The 21610-nt window shown below is 42.2% G+C and overlaps 1 protein-coding gene across 8 annotated transcripts in view; it reads right to left on the bottom strand.

Moving 5' to 3' along the window:
- The window catches only part of ITGAX (integrin subunit alpha X), an 89042-nt gene that overhangs the window by 57111 nt on the left and 10321 nt on the right, over positions 1-21610 (bottom strand). For 3 of the 8 annotated variants that reach the window (XM_029945969.1, XM_029945971.1, XM_029945975.1), the window contains 16 exons: positions 19253-19383; positions 18964-19121; positions 18670-18824; positions 16378-16509; positions 16217-16290; positions 15862-16003; positions 4830-4946; positions 4662-4741; positions 4488-4571; positions 2460-2538; positions 2242-2349; positions 2051-2134; positions 1731-1844; positions 1485-1586; positions 1107-1217; positions 160-284 (listed from right to left, as the gene is read on the bottom strand). In XM_029945969.1, the coding sequence (XP_029801829.1) occupies positions 186-284; positions 1107-1217; positions 1485-1586; positions 1731-1844; positions 2051-2134; positions 2242-2349; positions 2460-2538; positions 4488-4571; positions 4662-4741; positions 4830-4946; positions 15862-16003; positions 16217-16290; positions 16378-16509; positions 18670-18824; positions 18964-19121; positions 19253-19383 (1770 nt within the window). In that variant the 3' untranslated portion in view covers positions 160-185. Of the gene's footprint in view, positions 1-159; positions 285-1106; positions 1218-1484; positions 1587-1730; positions 1845-2050; positions 2135-2241; positions 2350-2445; positions 2539-2812; positions 2886-4487; positions 4572-4661; positions 4742-4829; positions 4947-15861; positions 16004-16216; positions 16291-16377; positions 16510-18669; positions 18825-18963; positions 19122-19252; positions 19384-21610 lie in introns of those variants that run through there. The other 5 variants (XM_029945972.1, XM_029945974.1, XM_029945973.1 and 2 more) reach the window with 5 other exon arrangements.

Genomic DNA, 21610 nt, shown 5'->3' with positions numbered 1-21610 from the left:
ATAGCCCTTCCCAGGCAAGCTCTTTGGGTGAACACGATGCATCCTCCCAAAGGGGAAAAGCAACCTGATCCTGGCCTCCCTCACATGGACCATTTCACGCCTGCTGGCCTACCTTAGGTGAGAGTAAGAGGGCCAGGAAACCTCTCAGAAGAGAACAGGTCCAAGGGACAATAGGAGATAGTTTTTTATTGGGCAACTTGTGGGTCTGGTGTCCCATTTTCTGGGGCAGTCTGTCCATTTGCTTCCTCCATCATTTCCTTATACTGACGTTTGAAGAAGCCAACCTGTGGGGAGGAAGGAAAAGAGAATTAGGAAATCCAATGGAAGAGAGGAAAAGAGATGATTGAGGAGGGAGGAGGATCACCATTGCTGGAGGCCCTACCATGTCCCAGCACTGCACTAGAAACATTAGACATGCTGTGTCATTTAGCCTTTACCACAAATCTGTGAGTTGGGTGAAATCACTTTCAGAATGAGAAATCAAGACCCAGCATGGACCAGGCACTGCCTACAGTCACAGAAAGAATCAGTGGTAGTATGAATACCCAATCCAGTGCTATGCCTTATTTTATAATTTTCTATGAATGGAAACATGTAGTGATAAAGAAGAGAGTGGAAGAGACAAGGAGAGCAATTAAAGGCAGTCTGACTAAAATTAACGACACAGGAAACAACAGATGTTGGCAAGAATGCAGAGAAAGGAGAACCATCTTAAATTGTTGATGGGAATGCAAACTGGTGCAGCCATTCTGGAAAACAGTATGGAGGTTCCCCAAAATTAAAAAAAAAAAAAAAACTACCCTCTAATCCACAATTGCACCACTAGGTACTCAAGATTACAAAAATACAGATTTATCGGGTGCCTGGGTGGCTCAGTCGGTTAAACGTCCAACTTTGGCTCAGGTCATGATCTCACAGTTCATGGGTTTGAGCCCATGTAGGGCCCTGTGCTGACAGCTCAGAGCCTGGAGCCTACTTCAGATTCTGTGTCTCCCTCTCTCTCTGCCCTTCCCTTTCTTATGCTCTGTCTCTCAAAAATGAATAAAAACATGAAAAATAAAAAAAAAAACACCTGGTGGTGTTAAGATAAGGATGAGAACACTCACCTTGTAGAGGACGGCCGTGATGACAGCCAGCAGCAGCAGCCCCCCCACAGAGCTGCCCACAATGACGGGGATGGGGTTGTAGACCTCCTGCTTCTCCAGGACTGTCTCTATCTGGTGTGGAGGTGACCTCATCAGAAAGTGATGCAACTCCTGCTGCCCCAGACTCTTCCCAGGTCCCCTAACCTTTAACTCCCTCCCCTTCTTCCTTTACTCCAAGGGGTGACATACAGAAACATTCACAGGCTTTGGGATAACTCTCCTGCTGAGGGACCTTCATTCTTCCTCCCTCTGGGCTTGTGAGCCTCCCACACAGCACCACAGAGTTTGCATTAGGAGCCCTCTTAGCAGCCTGGCCACTGCCTGCCACACAGTCACTACCTGAGCTCTCAGGAACGCCTCCTGTCCTGGAAGCTGGGAATACATGGACCTGTCGAATATGATTTCAGCCTCACTCACAATCAACACCTTCTTCTGCAGTGTCTACAAAACAGAGGGGGCACAGATGAGGAACCAGCACCGGGAAAGGCTCAGAGTTCAAGGAATGTCCTTGCTGGAAGGACGACACAGACATCATCTGGTGGCACCTGAATCCTGGGAAGGGACTCTGCTGTTGGGCCTACACACCTGGCTGGCCCAGCCGAAGCTGAGGTTGCCCTTCAGGATGAAGTCAAGTTCCTCCTGGATGCCAAAGGAGGGCAGGTCACAGCGGAACCTCATGCAGTCAGCAATGGAGCAGTTCTAGGAACAGAGAAGTAGCATCAAGCCAGAGAAAGGTGGTTTTGAAGGTAGAAGACAGCATTAAATTGATTGATGTGAGAGGAGCAGCCACAATTGGATTCAAGAGGGCTGTTCAGCAGACAGTCATCTGAATGTAGTAGAGACTCTTGAATTAAACTCTTCTGGTGTGTGGTTTGAAGTGGAAATGGCCCAGAGCGCTCCTTTACCAGTACAGGATTCTTCTGAATGTGGCTCAGGAAGTCAGACTCTGTGGGCACCATTCTCTCTGGAGAACACTGAATGGAGGGATTCTAGGAAAAGACACAGAGAAGGGGGTTGGGCATCAGGAATTCATGAGAGACAGAGAGATCCAGGTAAAGGGCATTAGCTTGGGGAGCTGTACACAGTCCTTGAGTACCTGGGGGTGGAAAACATCTAACTTTGTCCAAATAGGCACCCCATTCAGCTCCACAGGCACAGAGAAGTTGATGCTGACAGGCAGGTCCCTCTGTCCCAGATTGATCACCTGCACAAAGGGCAGTGAGAGCAAAGACCATGCCAAATGCCATATCCCTCCCTAATTGCTGGCTCCTAGCCCCTTGCTACAGCCCATGCTCTTGAGTCAGCATCACTTGCCTGGTATCTATGCTGAGCCTGCTTGCTTTCCTCCTGGTCCATGCCTGAGAAGTTGAGGTACTTGGTAGACTGTTCATGGCTGGGGAGAAAAGAGGCAGAGGTGAATCTGAAGTTCCTTGATGGACTCCTAAAGAAGCTCAAGTTAGCAGCATGACAAGATAAGTCATCAGTGGGGCCTTGGGGTGGCCTGCAATGAATTCTATGCCTGATCTGACATAATGAGAGGATTTAGGGAGAAGGGCTGGGTTTCAAGCTGGGTGCAAGGTTATTGCAGAAGCTTCAGTGGAGGAAACTGTCAAGGGGGCTGGCAGAGAGTGCAGTGAAGGGAAAGCAGAGCTATGCCATTGACTCACGAGGTAGCAGGGGCCAGCTCATTCTTCTTTGTGTCTTAGTATTCCCATCAGGCCTTCATGGGCACAGAAGATACTGGATATGCATGTGAGACACAGCAAAGGTTTGGGGAGACTTGGCCTGATACTACTGACAAATGCTTACTGGACACTACCCATGTCTGGGCTCCAACAGGCTTTCATTCTTCTCCTGTTTTCTTGGCTTTTCTGGTCCTGGAGCTTAGAGGTGAGGGGAGGCCTAACTGTAGACTCTTCACTGGACCTCAGTGTAACAATTTCTCCTGAACCCTACCCAAGCCCATATGTGGAGACCCAGTGGCCAGACTGGCTCCTCAGTGGGCTCACCTCTGGCCATTCTTGGTCCACTTCTGGGTACCTATTCTTTGCCTGAACAGTGTTAATTCTAGACCACTTCTACTCTAAACTCTCATCGCTCCTCTGTGAGGGGCTCCTCCAAAAGGCCCCAGCCTCATCCAGTGGGTCTCTCTGAGTGCTCCCACCTACAGAGTCAAATCAGCTGAGTACAGTTGAACTGTAGGGCCAAATACGCCTAGATATGCTCCGTCCATGAGTTCCCAGTACACACTCCAGCAAAAAAGCTCATAAGCATGCACCTGGATGGGCTGCTGAGACCTCCCAATGTAGGTGTGAATTAGACTGTGATATGGGCAGGAAGAGGATGTCCAGTGAGGCACAAGGCCATAATTAGCACAGGGGAATGTATCCAGGCTAAGCCACATGGACTTGTTGCACATCATGAGTGTATACATCCCACAAGGGCAGGATATTGTGTCTGGTTTTAATTATACATAATAGAGGCTCAATAAGTCTTTGTTGAATATCAAATGAATTTATAGAAAGCAACCAGAGCACTGTGCTTAGCACACAGCAAATGCTAAGAAGCTATTTACTGAAGGAAGATGTCAGCTCTAACACATGACTTGACTCCTGAGTTATAAACACCTCATCTATTACCCCTTCTGGAGCAGCATTTTAAGCTCTTTTTCTTTTATCTAGCTTCTCCCCTGAAATTTGGCCTCTGCAGCAAGCAGGTCATTTCTCTCTATACCTCCTAAAAGGGACTGGGAAGAGGAGGAGTAGCAGGTCTAATGCCCTGCAGGTGTAAATACGTTCCTTTCAATGAAGAATTGTCTCACCCAAATGCCAATGACTCCTTTCAGAATCACTGCTGGCTAATCCCAGTGCCACAGACTCTAACAGTTAGCAGAGGCCTCCCCTGACAGGAGGCTCTAGCTGCTCTTGGAAACTCATACAACCTCAGAGTACAGAACCATGGAGGTATCCTTGATGAGTTTCTGCCTTGAATCAGAGTAATCTCACTTCCCAATAAAGTTGTAGGAATCTTGAGACATGGAAATGTCTCATATCTCTCAGGAAACTCGGGAAAATCTTGGTGCTTTTAAGAAAGCCTTCTGAGAACTGTAACCTCAATTAAATGTATGACAATAATAATATCACAACTATTATTATCATCATAGCTAGCCCACAATAGGCACTTGATGCTTAATTAGTAAGTGCTGGCAGTATCATCTACCAATTTAAAAGGTGGTGATAAAACCTGAATATTCCAGATTCTGAACTGCTGCAGGGGGTAAAAGCCTTTCCTAACCCCATCAGAGTGATAGAGAAGAACCCTTTTGAGTTGGTGTTATGGTACCTGCTTATCACAGTGTAGATGGCGTACTGCACCATGAGCTCCATCTGAAAGGTGGTCTTGCTGGTCCTGGGAGTATTATTTTCACTGGAGAAAGAGGGGGAACCTAGTTGGCAAGGATCCAAGAAGAGGAGTCTAGGGGCCAGGAGGTGCTGCCCCAGGCTTGGCCCATCTCACCTGCTCACATTAGCTGTCAGAAGCAGCCGATCACCCAGTATGGCGTTAGGAGAGACGTCAAAGGTGACCGTGAAGATCATCTGAGGAAGAGATAAGAATAAGGGAGTCACCAAGAAATGAGACAGTGTAGGGGCAGGAGAGCAATGGGTGGGCAGAAACAAGGCTAACCTTAGCTCCCCCATGGAAGATGAGGTGGTTGATGCTGCAACTGGTGCTCTGAGTACTCTGACCCTGGGCTGGGGTGCCATCACAGGTTAGGCGTGGGGAGTGTGCCCGCTGCTGGTTCTATGCAAGGGCAGGAGAAGAAAAGGCAGGTGAGCATTGGTTAATGTTCCAAAGAGACTCCATGAAATAGTGAGTTCCCTGGTATGTATCTTAAGGTTATGTTAAAAAAAAAAATCTTTAGACACTATCTGGTCAAATTTCTCCCTAATGTAGAAATGCCAGATTTATTAGAGTTTACCCTCTATTTATTTTTTGTTCTTTTAAAAAAATTTTTATTATGGAAATGTTCTAACATACTCAAAAGTAGAGATAGAGAGACTAGATAACTCAACTCTCCATATTTCCATCACTCAATTTAAATTTCTACTGTTTTCTATTGTTTTATTCAGCTGTTTGCCTTTTTTTTTCTGAATAATTTAAAGCACATTCTGAATATCACATTACTGTATCCAGAAATACTTCAGTGTATGCCACTAACAGATAAAGGTATTTTTTTAACATAGCCAAAAGACTTAACAAATCACACCCAATTAAATAACTCATTAATATTAGCTAATATCCAGGTCATGACCAGTCTTCCCATTGTCTCCAATAATGTTATTTTGCAGCTCATTCTTATTTATTTTATACAGCTATTTTTAAAATCAATATCCAATGAAGGTTCACATATTGCATTTGGTTGACATGTTTAGTAGTACATTCAGTGATAGGGTGCTCACCTCTCACATAGACAGAATTTGCCATTCCTAATGCATTGCTTCACACATAAATCAAAATATCCTCCCATTGGGAATACTACTAGCCTAAGAGAGACATAGAAGACCAACCAACCAAATGGAAGGGATAGACCTAATTTAGATGCCGATTCAAATAAACCAGATGTAAAAAAGATATTTTTGAGACAATTAAGGAACTTAGACTATGGTCTAAATACAAAGGAATCATTAATTTTGTTGGATGTGATAATAACATTCGGATCATGTAAGATGTCTGAGAGGAATACAATGACATGATGTCTGGGGTTTGTTTTAAAATATTTCAGCAAAGGGGAAAAACCCAGATGAAATAAATGTGGTCAAGTGTTGATAATTCTTGAATCTAGATGATAGATTGTGGGGAGGTTGGTTGAACTACCTTCTATTTTTGTAAATGTTTAACATTTCATAAAATTTTTTTAAACAGCCTGTTTCTCTTTGACTCCCTGTTGTCCTAGTTCTATCTTTCAGAATAGGAATTGCCACATGACAGCTCACCATCAATTTTTATAAATAAATTTTTATTTAGGCTGCCTGGGTGGCTCAGTCGGGTAAGCCTCTGACTTCAGCTCAGGTCATGATCTCGCAGTTTGTGAGTTGAAGCCCCATGTCAGGCTCTGTGCTGTCAGCTTGGAGCCTGGATCTCTCTTCAGATTCTGTGTGTGTGCATGTGTGCATGTGTGTGTGTGTGTGTGTGTGTGTGTGTGTGTGTGTGTGTGTCTGCCTGCCTTTTCCTTGCTTGCTCTCTGTCTCGCTTTCTCAAAATAAATAAACATTAAAAAAAATTAAATAAATTTTTATTGGAAGACACCTATGCTCATCCACATACATATTGTCAATGGCTGCTTTCATTCTACAGCAGGAGAGGTGAATAGATGTGACAGATACTATGTGATCCACATGAAATATTTGCCATAAAGTCTTTCGTAGAAAAAGTGAAATCAGTAACCAAAGGGTTGACAGGACTAATAAGTGTAACTACAACTTTTTACCAAAATTTGCTTGTTCTCAGAATATGTATGGTCTACCACCATGTTTCTGTAGAAACAGTCTTGCCTGAAACCATGATAACAAAATACTTGATTTAGGTGTTTTGCAGGAACTCAAGGCCTCAAGAAATTGGCCAGAACTGAGCAGGACCACTGACTGCCTCTGCACAAATCCACAAGGGATAAACTTTTGACATACAAGGGCCTAAAACTCCATTCTTGAGTCATGCTAAGGACACTATTTTCTGATAATGGATCTGCATGACAGCTTATGTATACGTAAACTTTTACATAAGCTGACATGCATGTGACAGATAACTAAATGACTTTAGTCCTCCTCTACTTATTAACTTCCTTTATCTAATTCTAAAGTCACATCACTCCTCTCCTCTATAACCAGACCTTCTTTTTTTTCTTTGCCTTTAAATATTCCTGACTTTCCCTTTCCTTACTCAATGTCTCAATGATTGGATTTACTGTACATTGAGGATAGGGACTTGGATTTGGTTACAAATTTGGCAAGGCAGCCAGGAACTCCCTGCCTATGGTTTGTCTACTCTCCAGCCAGTAATAGGAGTTCGGTGATAACGTCCAAGCAGCTTCCTAGGTCCTTTTGTTCTAGAGACCATCCCAGGGGCACCATCCCAACTTGGCGCCCCTGACTTTGCATGTTTAATTTAACTCTGTGGCAAGGAAACAGCTTTTGGTTTGGACAGACATCTTTTCATCAGTATTTTGTGTATGACAGCATGTGAGCTTATATTTTACTCTCATTCAGTTGCCTCAAAATAGGTAGGGGGATTTGGTTTGGCGCTCTTAGCTTCCTTTTCTTGCTTAATTAATAAAACTTTCCTAAGTGAGGGGCGCCTGGGTGGCTCAGCTGGTTAAGCCTCCGGCTTCGGCTCAGGTCAGATCTCACGTTCGTGGGTTCGAGCCCCGCGTCAGGCTCTGTGCTGACGGCTAGCTCAGAGCCTGGAGCCTGCTTCCAGTTCTGTGTCTCCTTCTCTCTCTGACCCTTCCCCTCTCATGCTCTGTCTCTCCTGTATCAAAAATTAATAAAACGTTAAAAAAATTTTTTTTAAAGTTTCCTAAGTGAAATAAGTATGCTAAGTGAAATAAGTCAGTCAAAGAAAGACAATACCATGTGACTTAACTCATATGTATTTAAGGAAAAAAACAGATGAAAATAGAGGAAGGGAAAGAAAAATAAAATAAGATAAAGACAGAGGTGGAGACAAAACATAAGAGACTCTTAACTATAGAGAACAGATTGAGGGTTGCTGGAAGGGGAGGTAGATGGGCAGATGGGATAAATGGGTAATGGACATTAAGGAGGGCACATGTCGGGATGAGCAAGGGATGTTGTACATGAGTGATGGATCATAAATTCTACTCCTGAAACCAATATTATGCTATAGGCTGTATATTAACTGACTTGAATTTAAATAAAGACTTGGAAGAAAAATAAATAAATAAATAAATAAATTAATTAAATGTGATAAAAAGGGAAGGTTGATTAGAAAGCTATTCGGTTCAGTCAGTGAAGCCCCAACTTTTAGGGAGGAACTAAATACTCACAGAAGTACTCTACACTTCATTTGGTATGCTTGTTGCTGCAGATTTATCTTTGCATAAAATCGGCCATGTTCTAATTAGAAAATGGGAACCGACAATTCAGTTTCTGCATGGGCAATGTTTAGTTATGAAACTATGAAAAATTATCTTTTTTTTGCAACACTGCTTGGCCAAAATATATTGGATTCTGGAGGAAAATGGCCATTAACTAATGAATTCATAAAATATAATACCATTGTACAGTTAGATTTTTGTAAAAGGGACGGTAAATGGGATGAAATACCTTCTGTTCAGTCTTTTATAATTTTGTATCAGAAGAAGATGGCTCAGAAAAGATGTAAAATTTTACTCCAAAAGCAAAGTGACACTACAAAACCTCTGTTACCTGATTCCAACTGGAGAAAAGAGGATAGTTTATTACTGAATTAAACCCCCAGAGGGGGTACCAGAGCATCTGCCCCTCCGCAGCAGTTCCAACAACCTGAGCCCCAAAGGGAGCCTGAACCAGGTCCCCTTATGTTGTGGGGCCCAGAGTTTGGAACTGTCTCCCCTTCTCATACCCTACAGGGTACTTAATTTAGTCAGGGAGTCACTGATTCCTGAGGGTGGCAATATCTGCTAACACAAGTCCCATTTGGATGCTCAGATGCTGGAAGAATGATTTCAGTCCACTCTCCATTCTCTACCTCAGGTTTGTTTAATTGGAAAAACAATATTCTTACTTACAGAGATGACCCCAAGAGGATGGAAAATTTGTTCTCATCTATTTTTGCCACCTACAACCCACTTGGGCAGATGTACAAAAATCTGTTAAATATTTTCCTCATTTCTAAGAAATGCTGCATGCTGCCAGAAAAAGTCTAGAGAAGAGCTAATCAGCTACATGCTGAAACCCCCAAAAACCCCTTAAGACCTGATGTCATAGTGGCCATTGCTACTGTGGATCCCAACTGGAGTGTCAATGCTGGAGACTGAGGTTAGCTTGAACACTATCAGGATTGTATTCTAGCTGGATTAAGTAAAAGGAGTCCCTAAGCAAAGGAATTTAAATAAGAGTCAAGAAGTTAAACAAAAACTGAATGAGAACCCTTCAGAATTTTCTGAAAGAATTTTTTGAGACACATCAGAAATACCCTGATATTGATCCTGAGGCACCAGAAAATTTTAAGATGATCAATATGATATTTATCGAACAAAACTCATCTGGACATTCAAAAGAAACTCCAAAAACTCCATTGGTAATCCCTTTCACAATTGTTTGAAACTGTTTTTAAAGTTTTTAACAGCAGAGGCCACGCACAAGAAATAAAAGAGCACCAGAAAATGAAACAGCAGGTTGCCTTGTAAACTGCAGCCTTAACTCAAGGAAAGCCAAGTCCATGCCAGGGACTCCTAGAGGATGAGATCAACAACAGGTAAGAAATTCAGGTTCCTTGGACCCTAAAGGATGCCCCAGTTTGGGTCTTGTCAATATGCCTATTGTAAAGAAGAGGGTCTTTGGAAAAGAGAATGCCCTAGGCTCATGAGTTCTCTTAAGGTGACAGAGTTCCAGAATGCCCACCAGATACCTTAATTGGTTGACAGTGACCAACAAGGAAGGGGATCAGGAGTTCCTTTAAATCTTGCAAAGCTTATCATCATATACCACAAGGAGCCCCAAAACACAATGGCAATTGGAAATAGATTCATGGACTTTTTACTGATATGAGGGCCACATATTCAGTACTCTTGGTTCTCTCTGCTATAGCTGTACCAAGAGTTTGGGGACAAGTGTTGACTAAAACCTTCCTACAACCACTAGTCTGCCAAATGGGAATAGCTCACCTTAAACACAGATTTCTAAGTATGGCTGAATGTCTCATCCCTTTACTGGGCTTTGATCTATTAACTAAACTGAATGCTAAAGTTACTTTTGCCACTGGACCCATGAATATAAAGGTTCCCCCAGAGCAAGCTTCATCAAGATAGAGAAATTCTATTAGAGTTGCCTGAAGAAGTCATATGAAAGATAAGATCAGATGTTTGGATGGGTAGGAAGCCAGGACAAGCAAAATCAGGGACATTTGTACATGTTAAGTTTTGTAATGGGGTTAAGATTCCAAACTTCAGATAGTACCCATTAAAGAAACAAACTAAAAGGGGAATTCAGCCTGTTCTCTCTGCCTTCTTAAAATTTGGCCTCCTCCACTTTTGCCAATCCACATACAACACACCTTTTCCTTCCTTCCTTCCTTCCTTCCTTCCTTCCTTCCTTCCTTCCTTCCTTTCTTTTCTTTCTTTCTTTCTTTCTTTCTTTCTTTCTTTCTTTCTTTCTCTCTCTCTCTCTCTCTCTCTTTCTTTCTTTCTTTCTTTCTTTCTTTCTTTCTTTCTTTCTTTCTTTTTTGAGACAGAGACAGCTCAATCAGGGGAGGGTGAGAAAGAGGGAGATACAGAATCAGAAGCAGGCTAGGTGTCAGCACAGAGCCCGATGCAGGGCTCGAACTCACAAACTGTGAGATCATGACCTGAGCCAAAGCCGGACGCTTAACCGACTGAGCCACCCAGGCGACCCAATACACCTATTTTTCAATGTTTATTTATTTTGAGAAAGAGAGAGAGAGAGAGAGAGAGAGAGAGAGAGAGAGAGAGAGAGCGTGCTCTTAAGCACATGTGAGTGGAAGAGGGGCAGAGAGAGAGGAAGAGAAAATCCCAAGCAGGCTCCACGCTCAGTGTAGAGCTCAACATAGGGTTCTATCCCACAACCATAAGATCATGACCAGAGACGAAATCAAGAGTTGGATGCTCAACCAACTGAGCCACCCAGGCACCCTTACAATACACCTATTTTGCCTGTACAAATTTAAGAGCCATTAACCAAACTGTAGAAGATATCTACCTGGTGGTAATTAATTCATATACTCTCTTAACAACCTTGCCTGGAGACTTTCAGTGGTTTGTTTTTCTGGATTTAAGATACATTCTTTGCATCCCTCTCAGCTCAGACTCCCCAAAACTGTTTGCATTTGGAAAGAAACTGCAATATTGCTGGATGGTCCTCCCCTAAGGCTGTAAGAACTCTTTCTGCATTTGGGAGAAAGTCTTAGCCACAGACTTAAGGGACCTCCAATTATAAGGAGGAAACTTCCTTCAATACGTAGTTGATATTTTGGTTGTAAGCAAGACTAGAGAAGCCTCAGACCAAAATACGATTTGACCCTAAACTTTCTGGATGAGCAAGTCTATAAAGCCTCAGAGAAAAAGTTCCAAATCTCTCAGACATCTGTTAAATATCAAACTGTCAAAGGGACAAAGGAATTTGCTCCAGACAGAAGGGAAGCCTTAGCAAGGATCACGCTGCATATTACCAAAAGACAATTGCATAGATTCCTAGGCATGGCTGGATTTTCCCACATCTAGATTCCTGATTTTGGATTCATCACTAAACCCCTCTATGAAATTCTTAAAGGAAGAAATAATGAACGTCTTGATTGGACTGGAGATTACCATAATTCATTCCAAATTATTAAACGAAAACTACTCACAACTCCTGCTTTGAGCCTTCCAGAGATCAGGAAGCCTTTTGATTTGTTTGTCCATGAAAGGCAGGGGATCAGTCTTGGGAGTGCTAACTCAGAATTTGGGCAACATAAAAAGACCTGTTGCTATTTTTTCTAAATAATTAGATTTAATAACTAAGGGATGGCCAATATGTCTGCGAGCAATAATAACCACTTGTGATCTATTACAAGAAGTAGAAGAATTTGCTTTGGGGCAGCCTGTCACGCTGCATAGTCCATATTTATGTACTCTTCCTACTGGAACAAAAGGGTGGATACTGACTCACCTCTACAAGATTAGGCAAATATCAGGCTGTCCTATTGGACAATCTCAATGTTACTTAGAAACTAGTGAAGAAATTGAATCAGTTATCAAAAATCTCCCAACAAATAAAGAGTCCTGAACTAGATGGCTTCCCAGGGGAATGAACCAGACATTTAAAGCAGAGTTAATACTAATTCTTCTCAAGCTGTTCAAAAAATAGAAACAGAAGGGAAAATTCCACTCATTCTATGAAGCCAGCATTACCTTGATTCCTGAACCAGAGAGAGACCCCACAGAAAAGAATTACAGGCCAATATCCCTGATGAACATGAATGCAAACATTCTCAACAAGATATTAGCAAACCAAATTTGACAGCATATAAAAAGAATTATTCACCATGAATAGGTGGGATTCATTCCTGGGCTTCAGGGCTGGTTCAGTATTTGCAAATCAATCAATGTGATACATCACATTAATAAAACAAAGGATAAGAATCATATAATCCTGTAAATTGATGCAGAAAAAGCATTTTACAAAGTATAGCATCGTTTCTTAGTAAAAACTCTCAAGAAAGTCGGGATAGAAGCAACATACTTGAACATCATAAAAGCCATATATGAAAGGCCCACAGCTGATATCATCCTCAAAAGAGAAAAACAGGGAGCATTCCCTGAGATCAGGAACATGACAAGGATGTCTACTCTCACCACTCTTTAACATTGTGTAGGGAGTCCTAGCATCAGGAACAAAATGAAATAAAAGGCATCAAAATTGACAAAGAAGTAAAACTTTCACTCTTCGCAGATGACGTGATACTCTACATGGAAAACCCAAAAGTCTCCACTAAAAAGCTGCTAGAACTAATACATGAATTCAGCAAAGTCACAGGACCCAAAATCAATGTACAGAAATTGGTTACATTTCTATACACCAATAATGAAGCAACAGAAAAAGATATCAAGACATCAATCCCATTCACAACTGCACCAAGAACCATAAAATATCTAGGAATAAACCTAACCAAAGATGTAAAAGATTTGTATGCTGAAAACTATAAAGGACTTAAGAAGGAAATTGAGGAAGACACAAAGAAATAGAAAAACATTCCATGCTCATGGACTGGAAAAATAAATATTGTTAAAATGTCAATAACTACCCAAAGCAATCTACATCTCCAATGCAATCCCAATCAAAATTGCACCAGCATTCTTCTCAAAGCTAGAAAAAAAGATCCTAAAATTTGTATGGAACCACAAAAAACCTCAAAGAGCCAAAGTAATACTGAAGAAGAAAATCTAAGTGGGAGGCATCATAATCCCAGACATTAGCCTCTACTACAAAGCTGTAATCACAAGACAGTATGGTTTTGGCCCCAAAACAGACACATAGACCAATGGAATAGAATAAAGAATCCAGAACTGGACCCACAAATGTATGGCCAACTAATCTTTGGCAAAGCAGAAAAGAGTATCCAATGGGAAAAAACACACACACATAGTGCTGGGAGAACTGGACAGTAACATGCAGATGAATGAAACTAGACCACTTTCTTACACCGTACACAAAAACAAACTCAAAATGGATGAAAGACCTAAATGTGAGACAGGAAACTATCAAAACCCTAGAGGAGAAAGCAGGCAACAACCTCTTTGACCTCCGCCACTGTAATTTCTTGCTCGACACATCTTCGAAGGCAAGGGAATCAAGAGCAAAAATGACCATCACCTCCTCCCTCCCTCCCCCTCCCCTTTCAGTCCATGGTTCGTCTTCAGTATTCAGTAGTCTCCCTTGATCTGTGTCCCTCACTTGTGGGGAGAAGCACTGGGTGTTATATGGAAATCAATTTGACAATAAACTATTATTTAAAAAAAAAAGCAAAAATGAACTATTGGGACCTCAACAAGATAAAAAAGCTTCTGCACTGCAAAGGAAACAATCAAGAAAACTAATAGGCAACTGACAGAATGGGAAAAGATAGTTGCAAATGACATATCAGATAAAGGGCTAGTATCCAACATCTACAATGAACTCACCAAACTCCACACCCGAAAAACGAATAATCTAGTGAAGAAATGGGCAGAAGACATGAATAGACACTTCTCCAAAGAGAACATCCAGATGACCAACAGACACATGAAACGATGCTCAGCGTCACTCATCATCAGGGAAAGACAAATCAAAACCACACTGAGATACCACCTCACACCAGTGAAGGTGGCTAGAGTTAACAACTCGGGAAACAACAGATGCTGGTGATGTGGAGAAATGGGAACCCTCTTGCACTGTTAGTGAAAATGCAAACTGACACAGCCACTCTGGAAAACAGTGCAGAGATTCCTCAAAAAAAAAAAATAGAATTACACTATGACCCAGCAACGGCACTACTAGCAATTTATCCAAAAGATACAGAAGTGCTGATTCATAAGGGCACACATACCCCTATAGCAGCACTTTTAACAGTAGTCAAATTATGGAAAGAGCCTAAATGTCTATCAACTCATGAATAGATAAAGATGTGGTTTATATATACAATGGAATAATACTTGGCAATGAGAAAAAAAATGAAATCCTAACATTTGCAGCAACGTAGATGAAACTGGAAGGTCTTATGCTAAGTGAAATAAGTCAGAGAAAAACAGATAACATGTTTTCACTCATCTGCGGAATCTGAGGAACTTGATAGAAGACCATGGGGTAAGCAGGGGAAAATAGTTACAAACAGAGTGGGAGGGAGGCAAATCATAAGAGACTCTTAAATACAGAGAAGAAACTGAGGATTGATGTGGGGATAGAGGAAAGGGGAAAAGGGGTGATGGGCATGGAGGAGGGCACTTGCTAAGATGAGCACTAAGTGTTGTATGTAAGTGATGAATCACAGGAATCTACATCCAAAACCAAGAGCACATTAAACACTGTATGTTAACCAACTTGACAATAAATTATACTAAAAATAAACATTTAAAAAATTAACTAATTAATTAATTAATTAAAGCTTTATAAAGAAAAGAAAAAGAAAAAGAAACTGACCAGAACCTGTCATGACCACGGACTGTCTGTGAGCATGTACAAGTGTCCAATGCATGAACTTTTGACATAGAAGGACCTAAAACCCTACTCTCAGAGCATGTTATGGATGCCAGTCTCTGGTTATGGATTGCATGAAAACATAATGAGACAACAAATGACTTCAACCTCATTAATTTCCTTTATCTGATTCTGAAGTCACATAGCTCCTCTCCCCTATAGTCAAACTCTTTTTTTATTTGCCTTAAAAAAAATCTCTGACTCTTCTCCTTAAAGAAGGTGGATAAGAGGCTGGCTTTCCCATCTCCTGGTTTGGCTGTCTCTCCAATAAACCCTTCCCATGCTGCATATTTGATGTCTCAGTGATTGGCTCTACTGGGCATCAGGCATGCAGACTGAGGTTTGGTTACCAAAGTGTGCAAAGCCCTGATCTAGAGTAACGAATAAATTCAACTCTTTCTTCTACAGAACAGTGTTTAGAACTATTTGAACGCCAAGACGTATTTTCTTTAAAAGAGGAATATTGATATGGTGTGGAAAACAAATTTAAGGCAGGGTCCCCTCTCTCTCTGCATTAGCATCCTCATGGGAACTCACTCCTGATAGTCACTATTTCTGAAGTATAATACCCAGAGTTGAACACAGCATGAGCCAAGGCAAGCCCCAGCAATATAACCATATTCATCCAACAATGGTATGAATCTTGGAAGCTTCTTGACTTATAAGAGGCTGCTAAGCAATGGTGGCACCTGCCTGAGCTCTGAACCAAGCACAAGAGTCTCTGCTAATCCCCAGCCTTCAGCTGCTTTCTTTCCCAGAAGGAATAATACCTCGCTCCACGTCACACGACGATAAGACAGCCCTGGCGGGTAGAAGAAGGTCACTGTGGTTCCATAGGAGTCTTCACCATCATTCCACACTGTCACTTTCATATTCAGTTCCAGGGTACTCCCCACCACCAGAGTCTCCAAGCTAGGTGTTGGGGTAGAGGGCAGGAGATGACTCTGAGACTGGGGCTATCAAAGGTCTCGGGGTGAAACAGAGTGGGAAAGTAGGGAAGAGATGAGATTCAGGTTGTCTGTTTCTGAGCACAGGATGGAAATTTTAGGGAGAGCCAGAGCAGGAGCTCCAGGTTCAAGAAGAGGGGTTGGGGAACGAGGGCAGGTCTAAGGAGTGGTAGCTTACCCTGAGAAGTCAAAGGAGATGCCAAGATCATCCTGACAGACATGGTCAGTTCCACAATTCTTCTCAAAAGGAAGCTGAGAAGGAAGCAAAGTGAGGTTTTCTCCAAGATCTGGAGTCACACCCTCCACTCCCTTCTGGAAGATTCCAATACCAGGACTCACAGAGGCGGTGAAGTATCGCTGAGCATCCACAGCCAACATAGGTCGGAGGTTTCTAGAGGAAGAGATAGGTTTGCCCACCAGGGAGAAGTTGAGACGCAAGGTGATGGGGGTCACCGTGTCCTCCACACATGCCTAAAGAATGAACATTGAAGACAACAATGGCTAAGGAACGCATCTTCACAATCACTAGCTATATCCTGTTCCCTCATATGTAAAATGGGGTTGGGGTAATAATAATACCCAGCTGTGTTCAATGGCTATAATTTACCATGCAGAACCTCTGCTTTTTTAATTAAATTTTTTAAAATTTACATTCAAGTTAGCATATAGTGCAACAATGATTTCAAAAGTAGATTCCTTAATGCCCCTGACCCATTTAGCCCCTCCTCTCTCCCACAACCCCTCCAGTAACCTGTTTGTTCTCCATATTTAGGAGTCTCTTATGTTTTTGTCCCCTTCCCTGTTTTTATATTATTTTTGCTTCCCTTCTCCTATGTTCATCTGTTTTGTATCTTAAAGTCTTCATATGAGTGAAGTCACATGATATTTGTCTTTCTCTGACTGGCTAATTTCGCTTAGCATGATACCCTCTAGTTCCATCCATGTAGTTGCAAATGGCAAGATTTCATTCTTTTTGATTGCCGAGTAATACTCCATCATATATCTATATACACCACATATTCTTTATCCATTCATTTGTTGACGGACATTTGGGCTTTTTCCATATTTTGGCTATTGCTGATAGTGCTTCTGTAAACATTGGGGTGCATGTGCCCCTTCAAAACAGCACACCTGCATCCCTTGGATAAATACCTAGTAGTTCAATTGCCAAGTCATTGGGTAGTTCTATTTTTAATTTTTTTGAGGAAACTCCATGCTGTTTTCCAGATGCTGTGATGTTGAGTATTGTTTTATGTGTCTGTTGGCCATCTGGATGTCTTCTATGGAAAAATGTCTGTTCATGTCTTTAGCCCATTTCTTCACAGGATTGTCTGTTTTTTTGGGTATTGAGTTTGATAAATTCTTTATAGATTTTTGGATACCAAGCCTTTATCTGATATGTCATTTGCAAATACCTTCTTCCATTCCATTGGTTGTCTTTTAGTTTTTCTGATTGTTTGAAGAAGCTTTTTATTTTGATGAGGTCCCAATAGTTCATTTTGCTTTTGTTTCCCTTGCTTCTGAAGACATGTTGAATAAGAAGTTGCCCCCCCCCCAAAAAAAAGAATAAGAAGTTGCTGCGGCCATGGTCAAAGAAGTTCTTGTCTATTTTCTTCTCGAGGATTTTGATGGCTTCCTGTCTTACATTTAGGTCTTTCATCCATTTTGAGTTTATTTTTGTGTATGTTGTAAGAAAGTAGTCCAGGTTCATTTTTCTTCATGTCGCTGTCCAGTTTTCCCAGCACCATTTGCTGAAGAGACTGTCTTTATACCATTGAATATTCTTTCCTGCTTTGTCAAAGATGAGTTGGCCATACATTTGTGAGTAACCTCTGCTTCGCCTATTTTCTGCCTTGAATTCCTTTCCCCCAGCCTCCCACTCAGCTCATTCATTCTATTCAAGATCTTCCCAAACTCTACCTGCTCAAGAGATCCCCCCAATACCTTCTCTGCTCTCCTCCCTGACTTTATCCTTTTTTCAAATTTTTTAATGTTTATTCTTTTTATTTGAGAGAGAAAAAGTGAAAGCACAACAGAGAGCAAGTGAGAGAGGGGCAGAGAGAGAGAGAGACAGCATTCAAAGCAGGCTCCAAGCTCTGATCCGTAAGTGTAGAGCTTGACACAGGGCTTGAACTTGTGAACTACAAGATCTTGACCTGAGCTGAATTCAGATGCTCAACGGACTGAGCCACCAGGTGCCCTGACTTTGTCTTTCTTCACTTTCTTTGTCATTCATCACTACCTAGCACCTATTATCTAGGAACTTGATTGCTTTTGGCCTTCCCCCAGAGTTTCCCCTGAGCATGATTGTTTGGTCCCCAGTGCCTTAGACAAGGCCTGTCTCAGAGAAGCAGCTCTTAAAAGATTCCCAGCACATCACCCCATAATTCTGCAAAGCAGTGGTACTATCCTAAAATCCAGCTATGTAGCCTCGGCAGTTACAGGTGACCCATCCATTATTCATTTGTTCACTCACTCATTCAGCTAACAATTTTATACATTTCCTGTATGCCAGGTGCTGTGCTGGGGCTGAGCCACAGTGAGAATCAGAACACACTCTGTTCTTCCCCTGCCCAGCCCACTGCCAGCCTCAGAATCTCTGCCATCCCCAGGACTCCAAAATCCCCTTACCAGGAGAAGCAACCTCACGGTCTCACAGTACCGTCTCAGCCCAAGGTCTTGGACACGAGTCAGATTCCGGGCTTTTGTCTCCTCAAAGATGGCACGGGGATTCTTACGGCCAGGGTCGAGGGTCAGGTCAAAGGTCACAGAGCTTTGGAGGTCACCTGTAGGGGAAAGGGATTAAGAAGGGCTAAGAGAACCAGAAATTCCTCAGGTGGACAAGGGTCAAGGCAGGAGACAGGAATCCTGAGCTGAGGGATTCCAAGGATCAGGACGTCTTGAGTCAAAGAGGAGAGAACTCACCCAGCTGATTCTTGAGACTTTCAAAAATATGAAGGCAGACTTTGGCATCACCCAGTGCCTTGACAGAAGCTGTTTCATCCTGACACTCGAACACAGACCTGGGAATCTCTGCAGATGTGAATTGGATGTTCACCCACACCCTGAGCACAGGTCTTGTCCTATGAATAGAACACTGAGCTGATGACAGGCCCTTGGTCCCAGGAGGACAAGCTGGGATTGGGATCAGGAGGCTGGAGTCCTGGATGGACTTAGGATACCATCTGGAAGTGTCTGAGAAAGGCTTTCTCACCTTAGCAATAGCACCTGTCCCCGGGCACCCACTGCCAGGTCCACCAGTCCATCCAAGGTAAGGTCCTGACCCCCACTCAGTGACTGCCCAAAATACTGGAGGCTGGGGGAGAGCTGGGAGCCTGAGATCCGCTGGTGAGAGAGGGAAAAGCAAGTCAGGTTGTGGGTGAAAGAGACAAGCTGGAAATTAACAACAAGAGGAACAGAGAGGTGTGAATATGGGAGACAGAAAGGAGAAGTGAGTTGTGTAACGATGTCACCAGAAGTGCCTAAAAATAGGAGGTTGGGTGGGAAAATGATGACTAGAGAAGAGGAAAGATCTCTGAGACATAAATGAAGACATGGTGGTTGAAAGGCTGGCCTGGTGACCTGGGTCTCATTCATTCATTAATCTACTTAGTCTCAGGCCCAATTCCGGCTCTTCCACTCATAAGCATGAGGCCTGGGGCCAGGATCCAATATTACTGTACCTCAGTTTCCTCATGCTTCATATGGGGATAATAATACCTCAGAGTTTAGCTGTGAGTGGTAAATTAATTAATGCATATAGGTCTTTGAACAGCACCTGGAAAAGTCACTAGTCAGTTAGTGATTATGATGAGTATTAGGGCTAGGTGGGACTTCAGAGCTCATCTGGCCCCACCTCCCACTTTTCAGATAGTGCCAAGGTCACACAACCTTTAAGAGGCAGCTCCAGACCTGAAATCAGATCCTCTGATACCATCCCCAAGCCCTTTTTTGTTCCCAAGGGCGACCATATCTCTTCAGAGGATAAGGAGAGGCAAAGTTGGCATGGGAAATGGCTGTACCCATAAACAAATGCTCTGGAAACTTGCCTCTCCTGTGTGTTCCTTCTCTTTTATTTCCGTTGCTCCTATAATGACAAATCCCTTGTAGAATGTGCCCTTTAAAATCTCTGGACACTGCTGGGACTGGTGAACATTAAGCATAGTCATAATAAAATAAAAGAGTAATTTACCAACTACTAATGGTGTCTAGAAAGGAAAAGGAGGGTAGTGATATACAAACCCAGTGAAATGGACTCATGCTCAAGAAAACTGACTTCACCACCATATTCTCGGGCTTGTGTGGGGCCCAGTGGGAACAGGGTAAGTCCTTCCCAGTCAGCTGTGTGGTGGGTGTCATCATGGTGGGAAGGAGGAAAATCATGGTGGGCCAGCAAATCTGAAAGGCCTCCTCTTAGAGTTTTTATACCCTCTTGGGTATAACTCACATGATATTTGTAATTGAGGGTGTTCATAGATATGCCTTTAAGCAGCTGTAGCCAGGTAAAGTTAAACCAGTCGGTGTGGAATGAATGCAATTTCTTGACATCTGGTGTTGTTGTCAACAAAGCCTTTTACCCTCTTCATAAAGTTCCAAGTTCTTTAGTGGCACCTGGGTGGCTTAGTAGGTTAAGCGTCTGATTCCTGATTTTGGCTCAGGTCATGATCTGCCAGTTTGTAAGATCAAGCCCTGCATCAGGTTCTGCACTTGGGATTCTCTCTCTACCTCTCTCTGTCTGCCCCTCCACCACTAGCATACCCTCTCTCTCGCTCTCTCTCAAAATGAATAAATAAACTTAAAAAATGTTCCAAGTTCTTTAGAAACCCTTCTGTTGTTAAACTGTATTAACAATAGTTGATTATAGTACTGTAACACCAATTATATGCCAGGCACTTATGTGTATTTATACTATGTATGTGCTTTATATGTACTAACTCATTTAATCCTCAGAGCAGTAGCCAAGTGAAGTTGGTTCTCTTATTATCACCATTTTACAGATGAGGAAACTGAACACAGAGTGTAATGACTAAGAACATGTAGCTAAGTAACATAACTGCAAAGATCTTCTTTGACATTTTTGTTCTAGCAACTTTTTGAGATATAATTCACACACCTAACAATTTACTCTTTTAAAGCATACAACTCAATGGTTTGAGGATGTTCTCAGAATTATGCTACCATCACCAAATCAATTTTAGAACATTTTGATCATCCCCCCAAGAAAACCCATACCCCTTATCACTCACCCCCATGTTCTTCATTTTCCTCCATTGCCAGCCCCTGACAACCCCTAATCTACTTTCTGTCTCTGTGGACTTACCTATTCTTTTTTTTTTTTTAATGTTTTTTTTTCCTCCATAATATTTTATTGTCAAATTGTTTTCCATACAACACCCAGTGCTCTTCCCCTTAAGTGCCCTCCACCATCACCACCACTAACAGTTCATATAAATAGAATCATACAATATGTGTCCTTTTGTTTCTGGCTTCTTTTTACTTAGCATTGTGTTTTCAAGATTCATCCATGTTGAGGCAAATACTAGTACTTCATTCCTTTCAAAAGCAAATAATA

This window comes from Suricata suricatta, chromosome 8, assembly GCF_006229205.1.
Source record: "Suricata suricatta isolate VVHF042 chromosome 8, meerkat_22Aug2017_6uvM2_HiC, whole genome shotgun sequence".
Taxonomy (NCBI): domain Eukaryota; kingdom Metazoa; phylum Chordata; class Mammalia; order Carnivora; family Herpestidae; genus Suricata; species Suricata suricatta.
The sequence above is the reverse complement of the archived record's forward strand: the minus strand, read 5'-3'. Positions and strand labels throughout refer to the sequence as shown.